General features: G+C 40.6%; 1 protein-coding gene across 1 annotated transcript in view; it reads left to right on the forward strand.

Annotated features, from left to right (window-relative positions):
- Nucleotides 1–18,549, forward strand: part of TSPAN15 (tetraspanin 15) — a 40,910-nt gene that overhangs the window by 1,991 nt on the left and 20,370 nt on the right. Inside the window, exons 2-3 of the mRNA XM_048858782.2 lie at nt 14,881–15,066; nt 18,157–18,231. Coding sequence (XP_048714739.1) covers nt 14,881–15,066; nt 18,157–18,231 — 261 coding nt within the window. The remainder of the gene's footprint in view (nt 1–14,880; nt 15,067–18,156; nt 18,232–18,549) is intronic.

An 18,549-nucleotide genomic window follows, 5' to 3' on the forward strand; every position in this document is an offset into this window, starting at 1 on the left:
TTAGGTATCTTTTAGCCTTTTTCATTTTATTATTTTTTCTGTTTTTAATAGAAAATTAACCTTTTCTCCTCCTTGGGCTCCTAGTTTCACTCCAGCAACCATTCCATAAGTAGAACCTTCTGCAAAAAAAGGTCAGGGCAACAATAATTATAGCCTTTCCACATTAGGATACTTGTCCTAATAATAACATTTTACTGATTTTGTTCTGTGTTAAAGGGTTTCTAATAAATTGATTTATACACAGGTATGCCTTCTATTCTTAAACACCACATTATCTTTTTTTCTGTAAGCAAGCACACTTGTACCTCATTTATTTGTCTGCTCTTTCATTTGGCATGGTAAGCTTGTTCTGGTGTGGCATAACACACCACTTAGTAACAGAAAAGTCAACCCTGATATCACTGAGTACCTGTCCAGACCATAGTAGCTTTCAAACACCTTAAGAAACTTAGTCTTTATTTGCAAAAAGAAAAGGAGTACTTGTGGCACCTTAGAGACTAACCAATTTATTTGACCATGAGCTTTCGTGAGCTACAGCTCACTTCATCAGATGTATACCGTGGAAACTGCAGCAGACTTTATATACACACAGAGAATATGAAACAATACCTCCTCCCACCCCACTGTCCTGCTGGTAATAGCTTATCTAAAGTGATCAACAGGTGGGCCATTTCCAGCACAAATCCAGGTTTTCTCACCCTCCACCCCCCCACACAAATTCACTCTCCTGCTGGTGCTAGCCCATCCAAAGTGACAACTCTTTACATAATCAAGTCGGGCTATTTCCTGCATAGATCCAGGTTTTCTCACATCCCCCCCACCCCCATACAAACACAAACTCACTCTCCTGCTGGTAATAGCTCATCTAAACTGACCACTCTCCAAGTTTAAATCCAAGTTAAACCAGAACATCTGGGGAGGAGGGTAGGAAAAAACAAGAGGAAACAGGCTACCTTGCATAATGACTTAGCCACTCCCAGTCTCTATTTAAGCCTAAATTAATAGTATCCAATTTGCAAATGAATTCCAATTCAGCAGTTTCTTGCTGGAGTCTGGATTTGAAGTTTTTTTGTTTTAAGATAGCGACCTTCATGTCTGTGATTGCGTGACCAGAGAGATTGAAGTGTTCTCCGACTGGTTTATGAATGTTATAATTCTTGACATCTGATTTGTGTCCATTTATTCTTTTACGTAGAGGCTGTCCAGTTTGACCAATGTACATGGCAGAGGGGCATTGCTGGCACATGATGGCATATATCACATTGGTGGATGTGCAGGTGAACGAGCCTCTGATAGTGTGGCTGATGTTATTAGGCCCTGTGATGGTGTCCCCTGAATAGATATGTGGGCACAATTGGCAACGGGCTTTGTTGCAAGGATAAGTTCCTGGGTTAGTGGTTCTGTTGTGTGGTATGTGGTTGTTGGTGAGTATTTGCTTCTGGTTGCGGGGCTGTCTGTAGGCAAGGACTGGCCTGTCTCCCAAGACTTGTGAGAGTGTTGGGTCATCCTTTAGGATAGGCTGTAGATCCTTAATAATGCGTTGGAGGGGTTTTAGTTGGGGGCTGAAGGTGACCGCTAGTGGCGTTCTGTTATTTTCTTTGTTAGGCCTGTCCTGTAGTAGGTAACTTCTGGGAACTCTTCTGGCTCTATCAATCTGTTTCTTTACTTCTGCAGGTGGGTATTGTAGTTGTAAGAAAGCTTGACAGAGATCTTGTAGGTGTTTGTCTCTGTCTGAGGGGTTGGAGCAAATGCGGTTGTATCGCAGAGCTTGGCTGTAGACGATGGATTGTGTGGTATGGTCAGGGTGAAAGCTGGAGGCATGCAGGTAGGAATAGTGGTCAGTAGGTTTCTGGTATAGGGTGGTGTTTATGTGGCCATTGTTTATTAGCACTGTAGTGTCCAGGAAGTGGATCTCTTGTGTGGACTGGACCAGGCTGAGGTTGGTGGTGGGATGGAAATTGTTGAAATCATGGTGGAATTCCTCAAGGACTTCTTTTCCATGGGTCCAGATGATGAAGATGTCATCAATATAGCGCAAGTAGAGTAGGGGCTTTAGGGGACGAGAGCTGAGGAAGCGTTGTTCTAAATCAGCCATAAAAATGTTGGCATACTGTGGGGCCATGCAGGTACCCATAGCAGTGCCGCTGATCTGAAGGTATACATTGTCCCCAAATGTGAAATAGTTATGGGTAAGGACAAAGTCACAAAGTTCAGCCACCAGGTTAGCCGTGACATTATCGGGGATCGTGTTCTTGACGGCTTGTAGTCCATCTTTGTGTGGAATGTTGGTGTAGAGGGCTTCTACATCCATAGTAGCCAGGATGGTGTTATCAGGAAGATCACCGATGGATTGAAGTTTCCTCAGGAAGTCAGTGGTGTCTCGAAGGTAGCTGGGAGTGCTGGTAGCGTAGGGCCTGAGGAGGGAGTCTACATAGCCAGACAATCCTGCTGTCAGGGTGCCAATGCCTGAGATGATGGGGCACCCAGGATTTCCAGGTTTATGGATCTTGGGTAGTAGATAGAATATCCCAGGTCGGGGTTCCAGGGGTGTGTCTGTGCGGATTTGATCTTGTGCTTTTTCAGGAAGTTTCTTGAGCAAATGCTGTAGTTGCTTTTGGTAACTCTCAGTGGGATCATAGGGTAATGGCTTGTAGAAACTCGTGTTGGAGAGCTGCCGAGCAGCCTCTTGTTCATATTCCGACCTATTCATGATGACAACAGCACCTCCTTTGTCAGCCTTTTTGATTATGATGTCAGAGTTGTTTCTGAGGCTGTGGATGGCATTGCGTTCCGCATGGCTGAGGTTATGGGGCAAGTGATGCTGCTTTTCCACAATTTCAGCCCGTGCACGTCGGCGGAAGCACTCTATGTAGAAGTCCAGTCTGCTGTTTCGACCTTCAGGAGGAGTCCATCTAGAATCCCTCTTTCTGTAGTGTTGGCAGGGAGACCTCTGTGGATTAGTATGTTGTTCAGAGGTATTTTGGAAATATTCCTTGAGACGGAGACGTCGAAAATAATGGCCCACCTGTTGATCACTTTAGATAAGCTATTACCAGCAGGACAGTGGAGTGGGAGGAGGTATTGTTTCATATTCTCTGTGTGTATATAAAGTCTGCTGCAGTTTCCACGGTATACATCTGATGAAGTGAGCTGTAGCTCACGAAAGCTCATGGTCAAATAAATTGGTTAGTCTCTAAGGTGCCACAAGTACTCCTTTTCTTTTTGCGAATACAGACTAACACGGCTGTTCCTCTGAAATTAGTCTTTATTTGTAATTCTTCCCTCCCTCCCCCCTGGATTTTCAACTAGGAAAATATGCTAAATTTGTTCCTCCTATCATATATCAAAATACATAAGGTGCAGTCTAACACCATGGAATAGTTGTTAAAAGGAAATTAGATAGAATGTTTTGGTAATTAGAAATGTTAGTTCATAATAATGTTCGGGTGAACTAAGATTAGCTTATGTGAATGGAGTTTGCAAACATATAGTTTTCAAATCAATCCTGAAGAGATGGAATTTAAATTTGTATGTTAATGGAGAAAAGTTTATACACACTGTATCTTCCTTTAAATAACTCCTTGTCACCTCAGCACAGAGTCCAGGAAGGTTTTACCATGCCACCCCACCCTCAACAAAATGACTGTAAATGTTGCAAAAACGAAAAGAAGAAAAAACGATAAATAACAGACGTGCACATATAGAATTCCCAAGGCATCTATATTTTAGTGGTCCTTTCATTTTATTTATTTTAACCTTATTTATATCTAAATTCTTAACTCATTAATATATTAAGAAGGCAGTTTGCAACTTGAAAGTGGGACAGAGGCCACAATGAAAGAGCTGTTGGAGGAGGAAAGGATGGGGGCTGATGGCATTTATTCTTGCAGAGGGCTTCCTTTGTTAGTATAATTGTCTTCTTTCACAGCTTTAACATATGATGTATTGTTTGAAATATGTCGCAGGCTTGTTTTCCCTCTAAATTCTGCATTCTCCCAGTCAAGTGAAACAGATCTCCGTACTTGTCCAAATGTGTAATAAGTACCTAAGGCTGAATTCTTTTTTCTGTTATGCTGACACAATCCCACTGACTTCGGCGAGAGTAGAGTTTTGTTCTATATAGTGAACAACCGTTTTAACTTGTGAAGGAATTTCAGTATGTTATACTCACTTGCTTAAACCTTTATTCACTGTACTTAACTGCTCTATACTTTCCCTTTTGTTAGGGTTATATTTTGTTTTGTGCTTAGCACATTCACCTCCCATTTACTTCCATTAGTTTCTCTGGGCAGTACCCTCTTAAGTACACTTGCAAAGCAGCCAGAAAGCTGGCCTACTGGGGCAACTGGAAATTCCTCTGGTGTCAGAGTTTTGCTAACCTGCAATAGGGGTCAAATCACCTGCTGGAAGTCTCAGCATAGAATTGAGGCAAAGGTTATATAAAGCTACCTTTACCCCTTCTTTCTCCTGGTAATTGCCAGAATTACTGTTCTCGTAATATTTTTTAACTCTTAACATTAATGATTTTTTGCAGTAATGGGTCAGGGCTGGAGCATTTAATTAAAGAGTAAGTATAAAATTTGTAAATTGTAAGACTTTTTTTTCTTAATTTGTGGGTTTGATCAAGCAAATGGGTCTCTCAAAATCTAATCTTGTTGCTTGCGACATGCGCATTTTACAGATTTTCTGAGACACATCTGTTTGATTAAACTAATTTTTGCTCCTGTCAACATTATTGAAGATGCACAAAGAAGAATAAAAATAGTCTGAAAAAACTTGTTTAGACTGTCAAAATGAATAAATTTGTTGCAAGGTCCTGTCACTGCTATGGTTTCAACTATGCATCTAGAACTCTCTTCAAAAACTGCTGACTTTTCTAGACAATTGATTTCCAACACTCCCAGCTAATCAGGTAGTAGCATAATTTATCTCTCCAATGTGAAGAGGTATTTATGTTATGCTAGCCATAATAACATTATCAATTCTCTTCTCCCCCAAGGCCTGCATCCTAGGTTGGCCTGTAGTAAGGTTTGTAACAATAGTGGGTGTGATGAGAACATAAAGCATTTTACAACACTGTTAGACTGTAATTGAGTTTTGAAATTCGTGTCAAACACCAATACAACCTTAATGCAGACAAGATCTTAGTCACTGATACAGTTTCAAAAAGCTGTTTTTCCAGAGGTTCTAACCATAATTATGTTTTAAAATAAAACCCATTTCCCCCTCCAAGGTTTCAAGATGAAAATAACTAGTGCTGATAGTCACAGAATTACTTGACACACTTAAACTTTTATATGTGAATTAAATAGTAAATTTAGTGCTGGGACTAGTAGTTAAAAAACTACTTTTTCTTCCACTTGGGAAAGTGACTCCACTCTTTCCCACACACAGAAAAATACAGAGGATGTCCCTATCCTTTGGTGATACATATCCAGTTAATACAAACAAGGCCAAATCACTTCTGGTGTGAATAAAATATGATTTGCCAAATTTAAATTCAGTTGTGAAGGGACAGGATGCAAAATATACATAAGTCTATTTTATCTACAGCCTTGTCTACACCACCAAGTTTTGTTGCCAAAACTGCCCTTTGTCGACCAAAACAGTGAGTGCGTACACACTGCGAGGTGACTTTTGTCGGGAAAAATGCCCAGATTTGGTGACAAAATTCATCCATCCTCATGAGAGAGTTATGTCTTTTTCCTCTACATTTTTGTCGACAAAGTGCCAGTGTAGACACCAGGCTTGATTTCATCACTTTAATTGGCCGCCAGGAGGTGTCCCACAAAGCCCATCCTGACCGCTGTGGTCGGCAGTTTGAACTCCACTGCCCTGCAGCCAGGAAAACAACCATCCTCCCACCCCTCTTAGAAGCCCCGAGAATTTTTGAAATTCCATTTCCTGCTGGCTCGGCATGGAGAAGTCTCATCACATCTTCCCAGGTGACCTTCGTGAGTTATCGCACCAAACGCTCTCCTGCTTGGACCACTGCGGAGCTGTTGGATCTGCTCAGTATATGGGGAGAGGAGGTTGTGCAGTCCCAGCTGTGCTTGAGCCGTAGGAATTGGGATACCTATGGGCAGATTTCTTGAGGCTTGTGCAAAAAGGGCTATGATCGGGACATGCTGCAGTGCAGAGTGAAGATAAAGGAGTTGAGGTAGGTATAACATAAGGCGAGGGAGGCAAACCATCGCTCAGATGTTTCACCTAAGACCTGCCTCTTCTATAAGGAGCTGGATGCTATCCTCAGTGGCAACCTCACCTCCATTGCTAAGAGCCCCATGGATACTTTGGCAGGCCTGTAGGCAGCGGAAAGAGGACCTAACCTGGAGGACGAAGTTATTGATGAAGAGGTGGAGTTAGACGAGGATGTGCAGCTCCTGGCAGGGTCGCCCGGTGGGGCAGGCAGCCAGGAACTGTTCTCCTCTCCAGTGGTGTCTAGCCAGTCTCAGCGGTCGCTCTCCGGGGAGCAAGAAGCAGAAGATGAGACACCTGGTAAGTGGCTGTGGCTTGTGTAATCCGGAGGTGGGTTCAGGATATAGTAATGTGGGAGGCTGGCTGTGTTTCTGTGAGCTGGACATTTCCTTGTGTAGCTAATCGGTACAGTGGAACCAGGTGTTGATGCACGCTGAGATCTCACGAGAATCCTCCAGAGAGATCTCCAGGAAAGTTTCCTGGAGGTACTCGGTAATCCTCTGCTGAAGGTTCCTTGGCAGAGCTGCTCTGTTCCTTCCTCCATTGTAGGAAACTTTCCTGCGCCATTCGGCAACCACTTTTGCAGGGACCAAAGCAGCAGACAGGCGAGTAGCATAGGGAGCAGGGCAAAAGCCATGAGCATGGAGTAGATGTACCCTCATTTCCCTGCTTACCCTTAGTGACATGTCTGCTAGAATGATCCCCGCCTGTGAAAAGTGTGGGAGAATTTTAGAATTTGTCCCTAGAATGCTGCACCATGAACCTTGCAAAGAGTGTGTGCTCTTTTCCCCATGTGGAGCACTCCCGCCCACCCCAGCCAACACTCACCATACTTTGGCTGTTCGCAGAGATGTGTGCCTGGCTAGGGTCAGTAAAAAAGTGATGGCAATGTTGCAAAAGGTGTATTTAACCAAAATGTTTCAATGCTGTGTGTGAATTTAACAATCCCGCTTTTATGCATTGTCTCCTGTGCTTCGCCAGATGTAGCCTTTAGGAACACCCCATGCACCCCAGCCGAGCATCTCCACCAGGCAAGAAAGCGCCCAAGATGCAGCAAAGAAGACATGTTCTGGGAGGTCCTGCAGTGCTCCAATGCAGAAAAAAGGGAACACAAGGAGTACTGGGAAGCCGAACGGCAGGACAGAAAAGAGAATCACCCATTTGTTAAGGACAGAACTGAGCGGATGATTAAAGTAATGGAGGAGCAAATGCAGATGCTGAAGTCCTTAATAATGCTGCAGACTGAGCAGACCAGTGCTCCACCTCCACTGCAGAACATTCAGAACTATTTTCCATGCCTCCCCAAACTCCGCCCACACAATCTTTTCCACTCTCTGGGACTTCTCGATTTTCCCTTCACTCCACCCCCTTCGACAACTTTCACAATGATAGCTGGACCTACACACAGTTGTGAAAGTGTGTCCTTCTCTGGTTCCTCCTTTCCCACCAAGCATCTATGGGTTTGTGTGTGCTGATTCTTGTGCAATAAAAGCAAAGTTTTATAATGGTAAATCATCTTTATTTGTTTCCTACAAATTGAGATAGCAGGCTCTACCAATACATGAACTGGCAGTTTAATCACTTCCTTACTGGAATATAAGGCCCCAAATGTCACCGTTGCCCCCTAGAAAACTACATGTAATGTAACATTGAAGCACCTCTGACAGAGATGTGTTACTGGTGCGCATTGTCAAAGTGCTGCCTCAAAGCCTCCCTGATTCAAATAACCCCCCTCTGGGCTCCTCTGACAGTCCTGGTATCTGGCTGCTCAAAATCAAGCAGCCAAGCAGTCTGCCTCAACACTCTACCCCTGAGCAAACCTTTCACCCTTAGCTTCACGAAGATTATGCAACATACAGCACATGGCTATGACCATGAGAATATTATCCTCAGTGAGGTCTAATCTGCCATAAAGGCATCACCAGTGTGCCTTTAATCTGCCACAGACACAATCAGCTGTCATCTGGCACCTACTAAGCCTGTTGAACCGATCCTTACTGCTGTCCAGGTGTCCCATGTAAGGTTTTATGAGCCATGGCTGTAAGGGATATGCAGGATCCCCCAGGATCTCTATGGGCATTTCAGCATCCCCCACTGTAATCTTCTGGTTTGGAAAGAAAGTGCCCGCTTGAAGCTTTCTGTACAGGCCAGTGTTCCTGAAGATGCAAGCGTCATGCACCGTTCCAGAGCACCCTGCATTAATGTCAATGAAACACCCACAAGTGCTTGCAACACCATGGAGAAGTACCCCTTCCTATTAACATATTCCGTCGCAAGGTGGTCTGGTGCCAAAATGGGAATATGTGTGCCATCTATCACCGCTCCACCCTTAGGGAAACCCATTTCTGCAAAGCCACCCGCTATTTCATGCACATTTCCAAGAGTCACAGTCCAGGACGCGATTTATTGCCCTGCACACTTGCATTAATGCAGCGCCAACCATCGACTTCCCCACTCCAAACTGATTCTCAACCGACCAGAAGCAGTATGAAGTCACCAGCTTCCACACAGTGATTGCCACATGCTTCTCTACCGAGAGGGCAGCTTTCATTCTGGTGTCCTTGTGCCGCAGATCTGGAGTGAGCTCTGCACACAGTTCCAGGAAGGTGGCTTTCTGCATCCGAAAGTTCTGTAGTCATTGCTCCTCATCCCATATCTGCATGACAATATGATCCCACCATTCAGTGCTTGCTTCCCGAGCCCAGAAGCGACGATCTACCCTATGCACTTGCTCTATGAATGCCAAAAGCAATCTAAAGTTGCTCCTATCCATATCACGCAGAATGTCGGGTGCCTGCAAGTCTTCCTCAGTTAAGAACTTCACGATGAACTCCACTGCCATCCGCGAAGTCTTCATGACAGTTAACAGAGCATAGGCGAGCAGGGCAGGATCCATCCCTTCTCACAAAGATGTCAGGATGCACAGCAAAGAAGGGCCGTTTCAAAAATGCTGCAAAAAAAAGCCAGAAGACCCTGGAGTGCTGGGACAGAAAGCAACGCATCATGGGACATTTAGCCCTGTCCCAAAATGCGCTGTGATCCGCAGTGATTTGCTGGTTATGATTTTGCCATTTGTATGCATGTATCATTTTTGTATTTGAAGTTATAAGTACTGGCTCTATACCTGGATTTCAAAGGTTTGCTCCTCGGGGAACATCCACAAGGTAGTTAGCCAGCACATCTTGGAGGTACTATTCAAATTGAGTGGCCCATCAAAAGAACATTTAACTGACAATGAACCATGGGAGATGCCTATTATACTTAGTGGAATTTCCTGCAATGACTAGGTGAAATGCATGGACATGTGACTTGTCCATGTGACTCCAACCACCATCTTCTTACTGTACTTTTCCACAGTAAGAACTATGGGATTCTCTCCACATGGCAGAAGATATCAAAGGCTCTGGAAACACCTCCGTTTTGCCTCTTTTCTGCTCCAGCCTCTGGACTATGAACTTACATTAATGGAAGCATTCTAACCAAGGAATTGAGGACCTTCCAATGATCTGGAAGCAGCCAGAGACTTGACGTAAGCCAGCAGTTTATTCCATCACTGCTACGAGCCTGAACCAAGAACTTTGCAATTATTGTATGTATTTGATTCCTTTAACTACTTTTAACTCTCACCTTTCTTTCTTTTTATGAATTAACCTTTAGATTTTAGATACTAAAGGATTGGCATCAGCATGATTTTTGGGTAAGATCTGGGCTATATAGTGACCTGGGTGTGTGGCTGGTCCTTTGGGATCAGGAGAACCTTTTATTTGATGAGACTGGTTGTAAAGAACCACTCACCTTTAAATCCAGTGTTTTTAGTGGTGATATAAGAACTGGAATGTCTAAGGAAATGCTTTTATGACTTCTTGTTAGCCAGTTTGGTGAAACAGAAGTTTACTTTCGTTTCTAGTTTGGTATATCCTATGGGGGATTAGCCATCAGTCTTGGGGTGTGTCTACCCTATTTCTCATCAGTTTTTCCTGAATTTGGCATCCTCAGTTGTGGCCCAGTGCTCACACTGTCGATGATGGTGCCCCCACTGTGGACGCGATCTGCTGACAGAGGGAGCAAGTGTGAACATGAAATTGCGATTTTTATTATGTCGACTTTTGGGTGTCATTTTGTTGACACAAATTGGTAGTGTAGACATGGTCTACTTGTGGTTTGGATTTCTGCAGCATCTGGAAGGAGGAGAAGAATCAACACTGGCCGAAAAGGGTAAGTTGGGAGGGGTTAAAGTTCTTTCCCAAACTGTTGCCTCTTGGTTGAGGCAAAGCAATGATGCTGGGTTTTTTAGCCATCTAGGCTGTGAGTTTTTGTTTTTTAATGGTTTGCCAATAGAAATAATGAGTACAGTAATAAAGCTGGTTTATTATGCACATTTTACAAAAAATTATTCCAACTGTGTGTAAGAGAAGTGCACACGAGGACAAGTTTATTCAAGTAATGGTATTGCTGGGCAGAGGGGTAACTATATTGTCAACTTCATACTTTTTAATCTAGGATTTAAAAAAATTTCATGTTTTAAAAATGTACAAGTAAATATAAACATAACCCACATGCACAAGGATTATAATAAAGTATCTATTCTTTCTTTAGGAATTCCCTCTGCTAAAAGAAAGCCTTTATACAGTATGGAATATGTGTGTATTGCATGATGGTATAGTATAAATGTTTTATTAGCATGATTGTGGGAAGGTTGCATTACTCCTGAATGGCAAAGCTACAAATGAGTGCCAATAAATGCTTTATACCTCCCACATTTCTATATGTATTGTTTTGTAGAATAACTATTTTAGAAATATTCTAGTGCATTTTTATAAATTTTATTGGCACCAAGTTTTGTAACTCTCTGCCTGTCAAGTGCCACTATTTTGAAGTGCAAAATGTTGGAGCCTTCCAGAAGTAGAAGTTCTTGCTGCATGTCCTGTTGGGAAGCTCGGACTATCCCTATAGTTTGCATTTCAAGTCTTGATGAGTCATGAGATACCACATCTTAAACCTGTCATTTTTCCAACACTGAATAGTGTCCGTTCTGCTTCTCAGGCAGGCCAGTGTAATCTTTTGGGGAATGGGAAGAAAGGAGACATAGTTGTGGTATGTTGATTTAATAGAGGAAAATAACTGAAACTGCTCCTAAATTTGGAATATCTAAAGTAGTCTTGGAGGAGATGGATGGGCAGAGTGCAGGATTAAGTGGACAAAAGTGCATTTTGTCATATGGCCCTGCAGTTTATTAGTTAGGTATCATCACCAGATATGCAAAATTTGTGTGTGGAGCATATGTTCCTACTTCCAGACAAAAGTCTTTAAGAAGATGTGGTTAGGTTTGCAAATATGGATCAATAACTCAAGGGAAAAATCTTTCAACAGAATTTTTTAGTGTTAAAATAACAAACTTTTGAAAACCTGGGAATTCAAATGTAAGTTTCCACAAAGAAACTTAACTCTGACTTTATATCCCCACCACCATGCATGCCCTCTGTATAAGATATATACTTGCTGGACAAGTATTTCAGCTACTAGACAAATCAAATCCTCAAATCTTGATGGTTTGGCTACAAATGCTGACAGTTGAGGACATCTTAAACACTGTATATTGTACTTTAGTGTCTTGAGTGCAGTTGCTTACCGTAGTGCGCAGTAAGTTCTACCAACTGTACCTTTCCTAGCAGAGTATACTTGGTGTAACTGCAAGTCTATAGTAGGTTTAAATTATCTGCAGTAGTAGGGAGCTTGAACAGTGTATAGTAAAGGGTTGTAACGTTTACAATTTCTAAGCTACCAGAGTGCAAACATACACCTGAAACTTGTTTTTCAGCTCTTACAATGTATACATTTCAAGAGATTATTGTGGACAGATTTCTTATTTTCTTTTTAAACAAATTAATTCCAAACAAGAAACATTGTATACCAGATTTCACTCTGGAGTAGATTTTATTGTTGAGATTTAAGTTCCTGAAAGTTGGAGTTTGTAATGGAAAAACTGACACAGTCCTAACTGTGGTGGCTGTAAGAGGCTTTGATATAGCAGAGTGTAAAGCAGGCATTTGAAATCATGGCAGCTCTGAAGGTGCTGATTTAATCAAATTCAGATTTAGACCTGTACAACAGCAGCAGCGTGTACCAGAAAAAATGGTTCTGTTTCTGGGCAGTAACACTAGGAACTTTATTGGCTTAATAGTGAGTGTATCTATTCTTAAAAGGGCACGTTTTTAACTTTTTATTGCAAATCATTTCACTGCATATTTATTTTTACGGTCTTGGATAGGAAGATCTAACACACAAATTAATATAAAACTTTAAGCCAAGTAAGGAATATAGGGCTGTAAGGCTAGCCAAACCCAGATGTATATATTTTATCACAAAAAGGTATTCTCTAGACATTTATCAGTTATATTAATATACATGCTGTAATAGCCGAAAAGCCTGCAATTTATCCATTAAGTTGGTACTCAAGATTTTTGATAAAACAAACTGTTTAAGGAGTGAACTTGAAAAATCATATACAATAGTATTCCACTGATGAGAGACAGATTTTAAATAAGCACAGGACTAATCCATTTGTGTGTTCTGTTATTGGCTTTTAGCAAACTATTTTCCCCATCTCAGAGTTCTTTGTAAACTGCAAAACATTATTCAGTATCAACATTTTCAGAATAAGATTAAAATGCTACATTACATAATAATTCTTTTAAAATTAGTGGACTTTACAAATCTACTATTACACAATTGCTATTATAAGGTTTATTGAAGATTCTTTGGGTTGTTTGCCAATGTTCCTAAGTTTCATACCAGCTAGAGAAATATGAATTGTTATGATAAATAATATAATTTATAACTGATAATTCAAAACATTTTGCTTTTTAAAAGCTAAACTAACATTAGAGATCAGCCTTTTAAAGATGTAAAACCAGTTAAAAATAGGTACAGTAGAAAAGGGCTTGTAATGTAAATAGTAAAGTTGAATAAGCACTGTCTGTCTTTTCTCTTCTGTGATTCATAATCTCCCTTATACAAAAGGCACTCTGAATTGAAGGAAGGGTGTCTTATTCAGTCTTATTTAGTTATTTAATGGTTGAATTTAACAAGACAGCGATAAGTGTTAATGCACAAAGAGAAAAAGATGCTAATATCAAGTACACCATCTATAGAAGTGTTGTGTGGGTGAAATTTGCTATGGCAGCAAAAGGATCAAGAACTTTGAAAGCTCTTGGAAGTTGCATAGTATTACTGGTATGTCTACGCTACAGACTTTACCGCGAGCACAGAAGCTGCACCGCGGTAAGGTCTCCTGCGTAGCCGCTCTTTGCCAGTTAGAGAGAGCTCTCCCGTTGGCATAATTAAACCACCCCCAATGTCTGGCAGTAGCTATGTTGGAGGAAGATCGCCTCCCTCCGACATAGCGCTGTCCACAAAAGGCACTTATGTCTGTCAGGGGAGTGGTTTTTCACACCCCTGGCTGACAAAAGTTTTACTGACAAAAGTGCTAGTGTAGGCATAGCCTAACAAGAGTAATAGAAGCTGTGACCAAATACATGTGTCCATAGCTAATATGAGTCCAAATGCAATCATCTTGTGGACTGAATTGTAGAGAATTTGAATTGGCAGGTTGAAATAGCCATACAAGAGCAGAATAACAAGTCTAATATTTTTTTCCTGAAAGCTTTCATTTATGATGGAAAATTGCTCATCTTGGCAAAATTGAATTATTAGAGTAACAGTCATGCCTGTCTAATCCCAAATTTTATTTTGGGATAGCTAAGAAAATCCACTATATTAAATGTGCCAGGGAAAATGTTTGAAAGAAATGTGAAGTCCTCTAGAACTGTTGCTCATCCTCTGTTTAACATGAAGTAATATATAGACTTTTTTTGCAATACTGACATAGAAGCAGGAAGATCTGGTCTACCAGGAACATAAAATTCTCTCTTCAAATTCTGTTGGAGGAGGGAAGGAAAAAAGGCAGGTTGGTAAAACTTGAACATGGACTAAGCCCTTGTACATCTTATGCAGAGTTTTGCTAAGTGGAAAAGTGCCTATGTGACTGTTCTTGTCAAAATGTGGAACTATGAGACTGGCTCCCAAAACAGTATTGTTTGTCAGAGGTGGCCAAGATTTATCCGATTAAGTGGAAAATGAGAAGTAGCCTTTGCACTGAAAGATAATTGAAACTGGATGATGCTTAACCAAATATTAGTCCTGTCTGTCCTAGAAAATCCTTCTTTGTATTGAGCCTAAGCATGCACTGTAGAAGTCAGTGGGAGTTTGGTTACTGATGTCAGTGGAGTATCTATAGGTCCAGTATCTATAGTAAACTTTTTTAATCAACTTTTCTTAAAAATTTTTTTGGCATGAAGTGGTGTGCAAATGATTAACTATGTACAGGGTCACTTTGAACTTATTTGCTTGCCGTGTACTTTAATGTTGGGGTCTGTACAAAGAGAACATTATACAAGTTAAATTTAGAAGCCAGTACTTTTAATTTTTTTCCTTAACCTAGTGCTTGGTAATTGTAGAAGTAAACGATTTGTAATTCATTCCAAAGCAATTAGTGACAATATTTGTATATGACAAGAAGTGACAAAAACAAATTTAATACAATTCATCAAATAACATCTCTGTATTTAAGGTAAATATTATTTGAAAAAACAATAACACCTGCTTTTCTTTTTTTCATTGCAGTTGATAGGAGCACTTGTTCTTGCTGTTGGAATTTATGCAGAAGTTGAAAGACAGAAGTATAAAACCCTTGAAAGTGCCTTTCTAGCCCCAGCAATTATTTTAATACTCTTGGGCATTGTAATGTTTCTTGTATCATTTGTGGGTGTATTGGCTTCTTTAAGGGACAATATATGCCTTCTTCAAGCAGTAAGTACTCTAGTTTTTTACTGTCTTTTATAGTTTTTGTATTTTTTGATATTACTTGAGCTCAACCTCCCTAATCATTGCGTCATCTATCTTTAATGGAAAAACACAGTATTTTTTCCTCTCCTTCAATTAAATAATAGAGAGAAACTATGTAAAGCAAGGCTGGTACACACAACTTTAGAAGCAATACAATCAAATCACTTTTCTTACTTTTAATTAAATATTATAAAATCCTTTATGTTGATCTGATCTTACAAATATTTCATTGCACAGGTATCTTTGTAATGAATCATCTGGATTATTATTTAATATGTACAAGTGGGATTTTCACAAGTGCTCAGCATTGGCCCAGCTCTGCTCCCACTGAGATCATTATTGACTTCTGTGGGACCAGAGTTCAGCCAGTGCTGAGCATGTCTGAAAATCTCATCTGATGTGTGCATAGCGCCATAAGTGAACAAATGATGAATAAATAAAAATGTCAAATATTGAGAGGTTAGATTGTTTACTTATAAGTAGAATTAATATTATAAATACTTGTAATATTTTCTAATTAGTAGTAAGGTAATAAGATTCACATTATCATAGTATCTGATCTCACTTTATATGCCTTGAGATTAGAAATGTACCAAACTGCATCTTCTAAAAACAAAGAGCTTATTCTTTGCAGCCCTTTGTAGCAAAAAACCGAGCTTCTCTCAAGGGATCTATGTCAGTTGAAAGTTGTAAATAAACAGTTTTAAGAGATTCCAAGGCTTACAGCTAGAGAAAAGCTAAATAAAGGGATACCGTGTATCTCACTTTAAAAGCCAGTGAATGCCCAGTGATATCTAATTCTAGAGGGTTCACCACTATGAATGCCCTACCTCAAACTTGTGTGAGCTTCACCCTTGAAAGAGATAGCTGAAGCATTCTTTCTATGTGTTGTTGATATAACAGCACCTAGGAGGAGAGTCAGTCTTTGATGAGATAACTGGGACCTAGAGAAGTAAGGGCTTTATAGATAATAACCCCAATCATGAATAGGCAGTCAAAATGGATTGCACTGACTGAAGCATACAAATACCCTTCAAAGTTAGCCCCAGGTACACTGTGTGTGGCATTTGTGTAGCCTAATGATAACAAAGGCATGTATTGTGGTGGGGACTGCATTTGAGAGGAAATGGCACAATCTCTCGGCCAGTTGAAAATGAAAGAAAAAATATCTGGCCACTACTACTATTTGAGAACAGAGAAGAGTAGAACCTTGAAACTGTGAACCACTTTGATAGATGGATTTTGCAGCAATTCTCAAATTGTGGGTTGGGACCCCAAAGTGGGTTGCAGCTCTGTTGTAATGGGGTTGCTAGGGCTGGCTTAGACTTGCTGGGGCCTGGGGCCAAAGCCCAAGGGCTTCAGCCCTGGGTGGCGGGGCTCAGGTTACAGGCCCCCTGCCTGGGGCTGAAGCCCTTGGGCTTCAGCTTTGGCCTCTCCGCACAGGGCGGTAGGACGCGGGCTTTAGTCCCCCACCTGGGGTGGCGGGGCTCAGGCGAGCTCAGGCTTCTATCCCCCCTCCTGGGGTCATGTAGTAATTTTTGTTGTCAGAAGGGGGTCGCGGTGCAATTAAGTTTGAGAGCTGCTGGGTTAAGGCATCAAACTGGGAGGGTTGTTGTCAAAAGAAGCATTTTGAGGAGATGACAGACTCAGACTGAATCTAAACAAGTTGGTTCTCATCCAAATCTCTGTCTACCATTCACTGGGGAAAGCAGGGGGCATGGTTCTGTGGGGTACATTGAAAAGGAGATGTACAACTGCGTATTCAGAATATTGATGGCATTGTAGCACATAGCTCCTCAAAGCTGAGACCCCTAAGGAGGAAACAGCAGTAACCTAGCACTTCTCTGCTATTTCTGTGAAAGAATGAGTGTAGCTATTTGAGGGCAATTCCATTCATCCCTGCAGAGTTCTGTGGTCTCAAACTTAAGTTATAAACATAAATTACAATAAGGAAAACATATAAACATAATTTTTATTCACCTGCCAAATTTTATTTAAGGAATAGTTAAATGTGATACATAATGTAGGCTAAAATCATGGGTGGTTACGATTTTAAAAAGTACACTGGAAATTGACAGATACCGTACAGATACAGATAAAACTGCTGAGAATCTGAGGTTGAATGATTATAGTCTCTAATTGCACACAGTATTGCTTACCGTTCTATGGCAGGAAAGTTTACCATTCTTGCTGCTGTTCATGGTGCTTCTTTCTTAGACTAATTCTGTCTCCAGCAGAGGAAAGGACTTTAATGTGCAGTAGTTCCAGGTCGTTCACAACATTCTGAATAAGCTCAGTTTATTAATGTGGGCAGTCTGCAGTGTTTACTTCTGGGCCTTGTTTACCCTTGGTATGTGTTTGTGTTCACAAGTGACAAACTGTATCTTCCTGGTTGGGGGTTGGGAGAGGAAGGAATAGGTCAGTAGCAGGAAGTACAAACATTTCCAGTGCTCTATCAACGTAGTACAGCACTAGTTTTTGCCCCCATGTTTTTGAAAAAGGGAAGTGTGGTGGTAGTTAACATCTGACCCTCTTAAAGTGCTCTCACTTTGCTATCAAATGTACTAAGTCCCAGATTTGACTGACTTTGAATACTACTGATCTTTTCGGGAAGCACAAAACCATAATGTTCCGTGTTTTTTTAGCAATTCATTAATATGCTATTCCAAGAGCTATGATGCTGATATAAAGAGAGGGGAAGAGGTGTTTTGGCATGATAAATGCAATGCAAGTCTTAAAAAAGCTTTTAAATTTCAATTCAGTTGAAAAATTTTCAGTGTTGCCAAATGGAAAAAGGTACAATTAGCAATGTGGGGAAAGGGATCTCTCAAACCACAAACAGTTTATATATATATATATATATATATATATATATATATATATTTTAACCTTGATTTTTCCTGTTGTCTTTCAAAAGTACATTGAGATTTAGAAAATTGTTCAGTATGTTGGAGGTTAAAGATTCCTGACTTAAAGCAGAATAATTGAAGGAATAACTGAGGAAATTTGAGCCTAAGCTTATTTAGGATATTTTTTTGCAATTACATTTTGCAGTTTATGTACATCCTTGGCATTTGTCTCTTCATTGAACTGGTCGGTGGAGTTGTGGCACTGATCTTCAGAAATCAGGTGAGCAAAAATTAGTTAACATTACTAAGGAGTAAAAATGTAATGTGCAATATGCAAATGTGTGGCTACACTGTTTAGAGGGTAAAAGTATTTAAATTGTCATCTGAACACTAAAAAGTGAGGGACTAAAGAAAGGTACTGGTTTAAAAGTTTTTTTCAAATTAGTAGAAAAAAAGGAATTGTCATAACTTGTGCAACTGATTTTGAGACTGAAGAATAAGGGAAAAGGTTATCTGTGTAACCCATTAGTAAGGATCTGCAATATGTGCAGAACTGGTTTGCAAAAGCTTTCTGTGTTGTGAAATGCTTTTCTTCATT

This window comes from Caretta caretta, chromosome 7, assembly GCF_965140235.1.
Source record: "Caretta caretta isolate rCarCar2 chromosome 7, rCarCar1.hap1, whole genome shotgun sequence".
Classification (NCBI taxonomy): Eukaryota; Metazoa; Chordata; order Testudines; family Cheloniidae; genus Caretta; species Caretta caretta.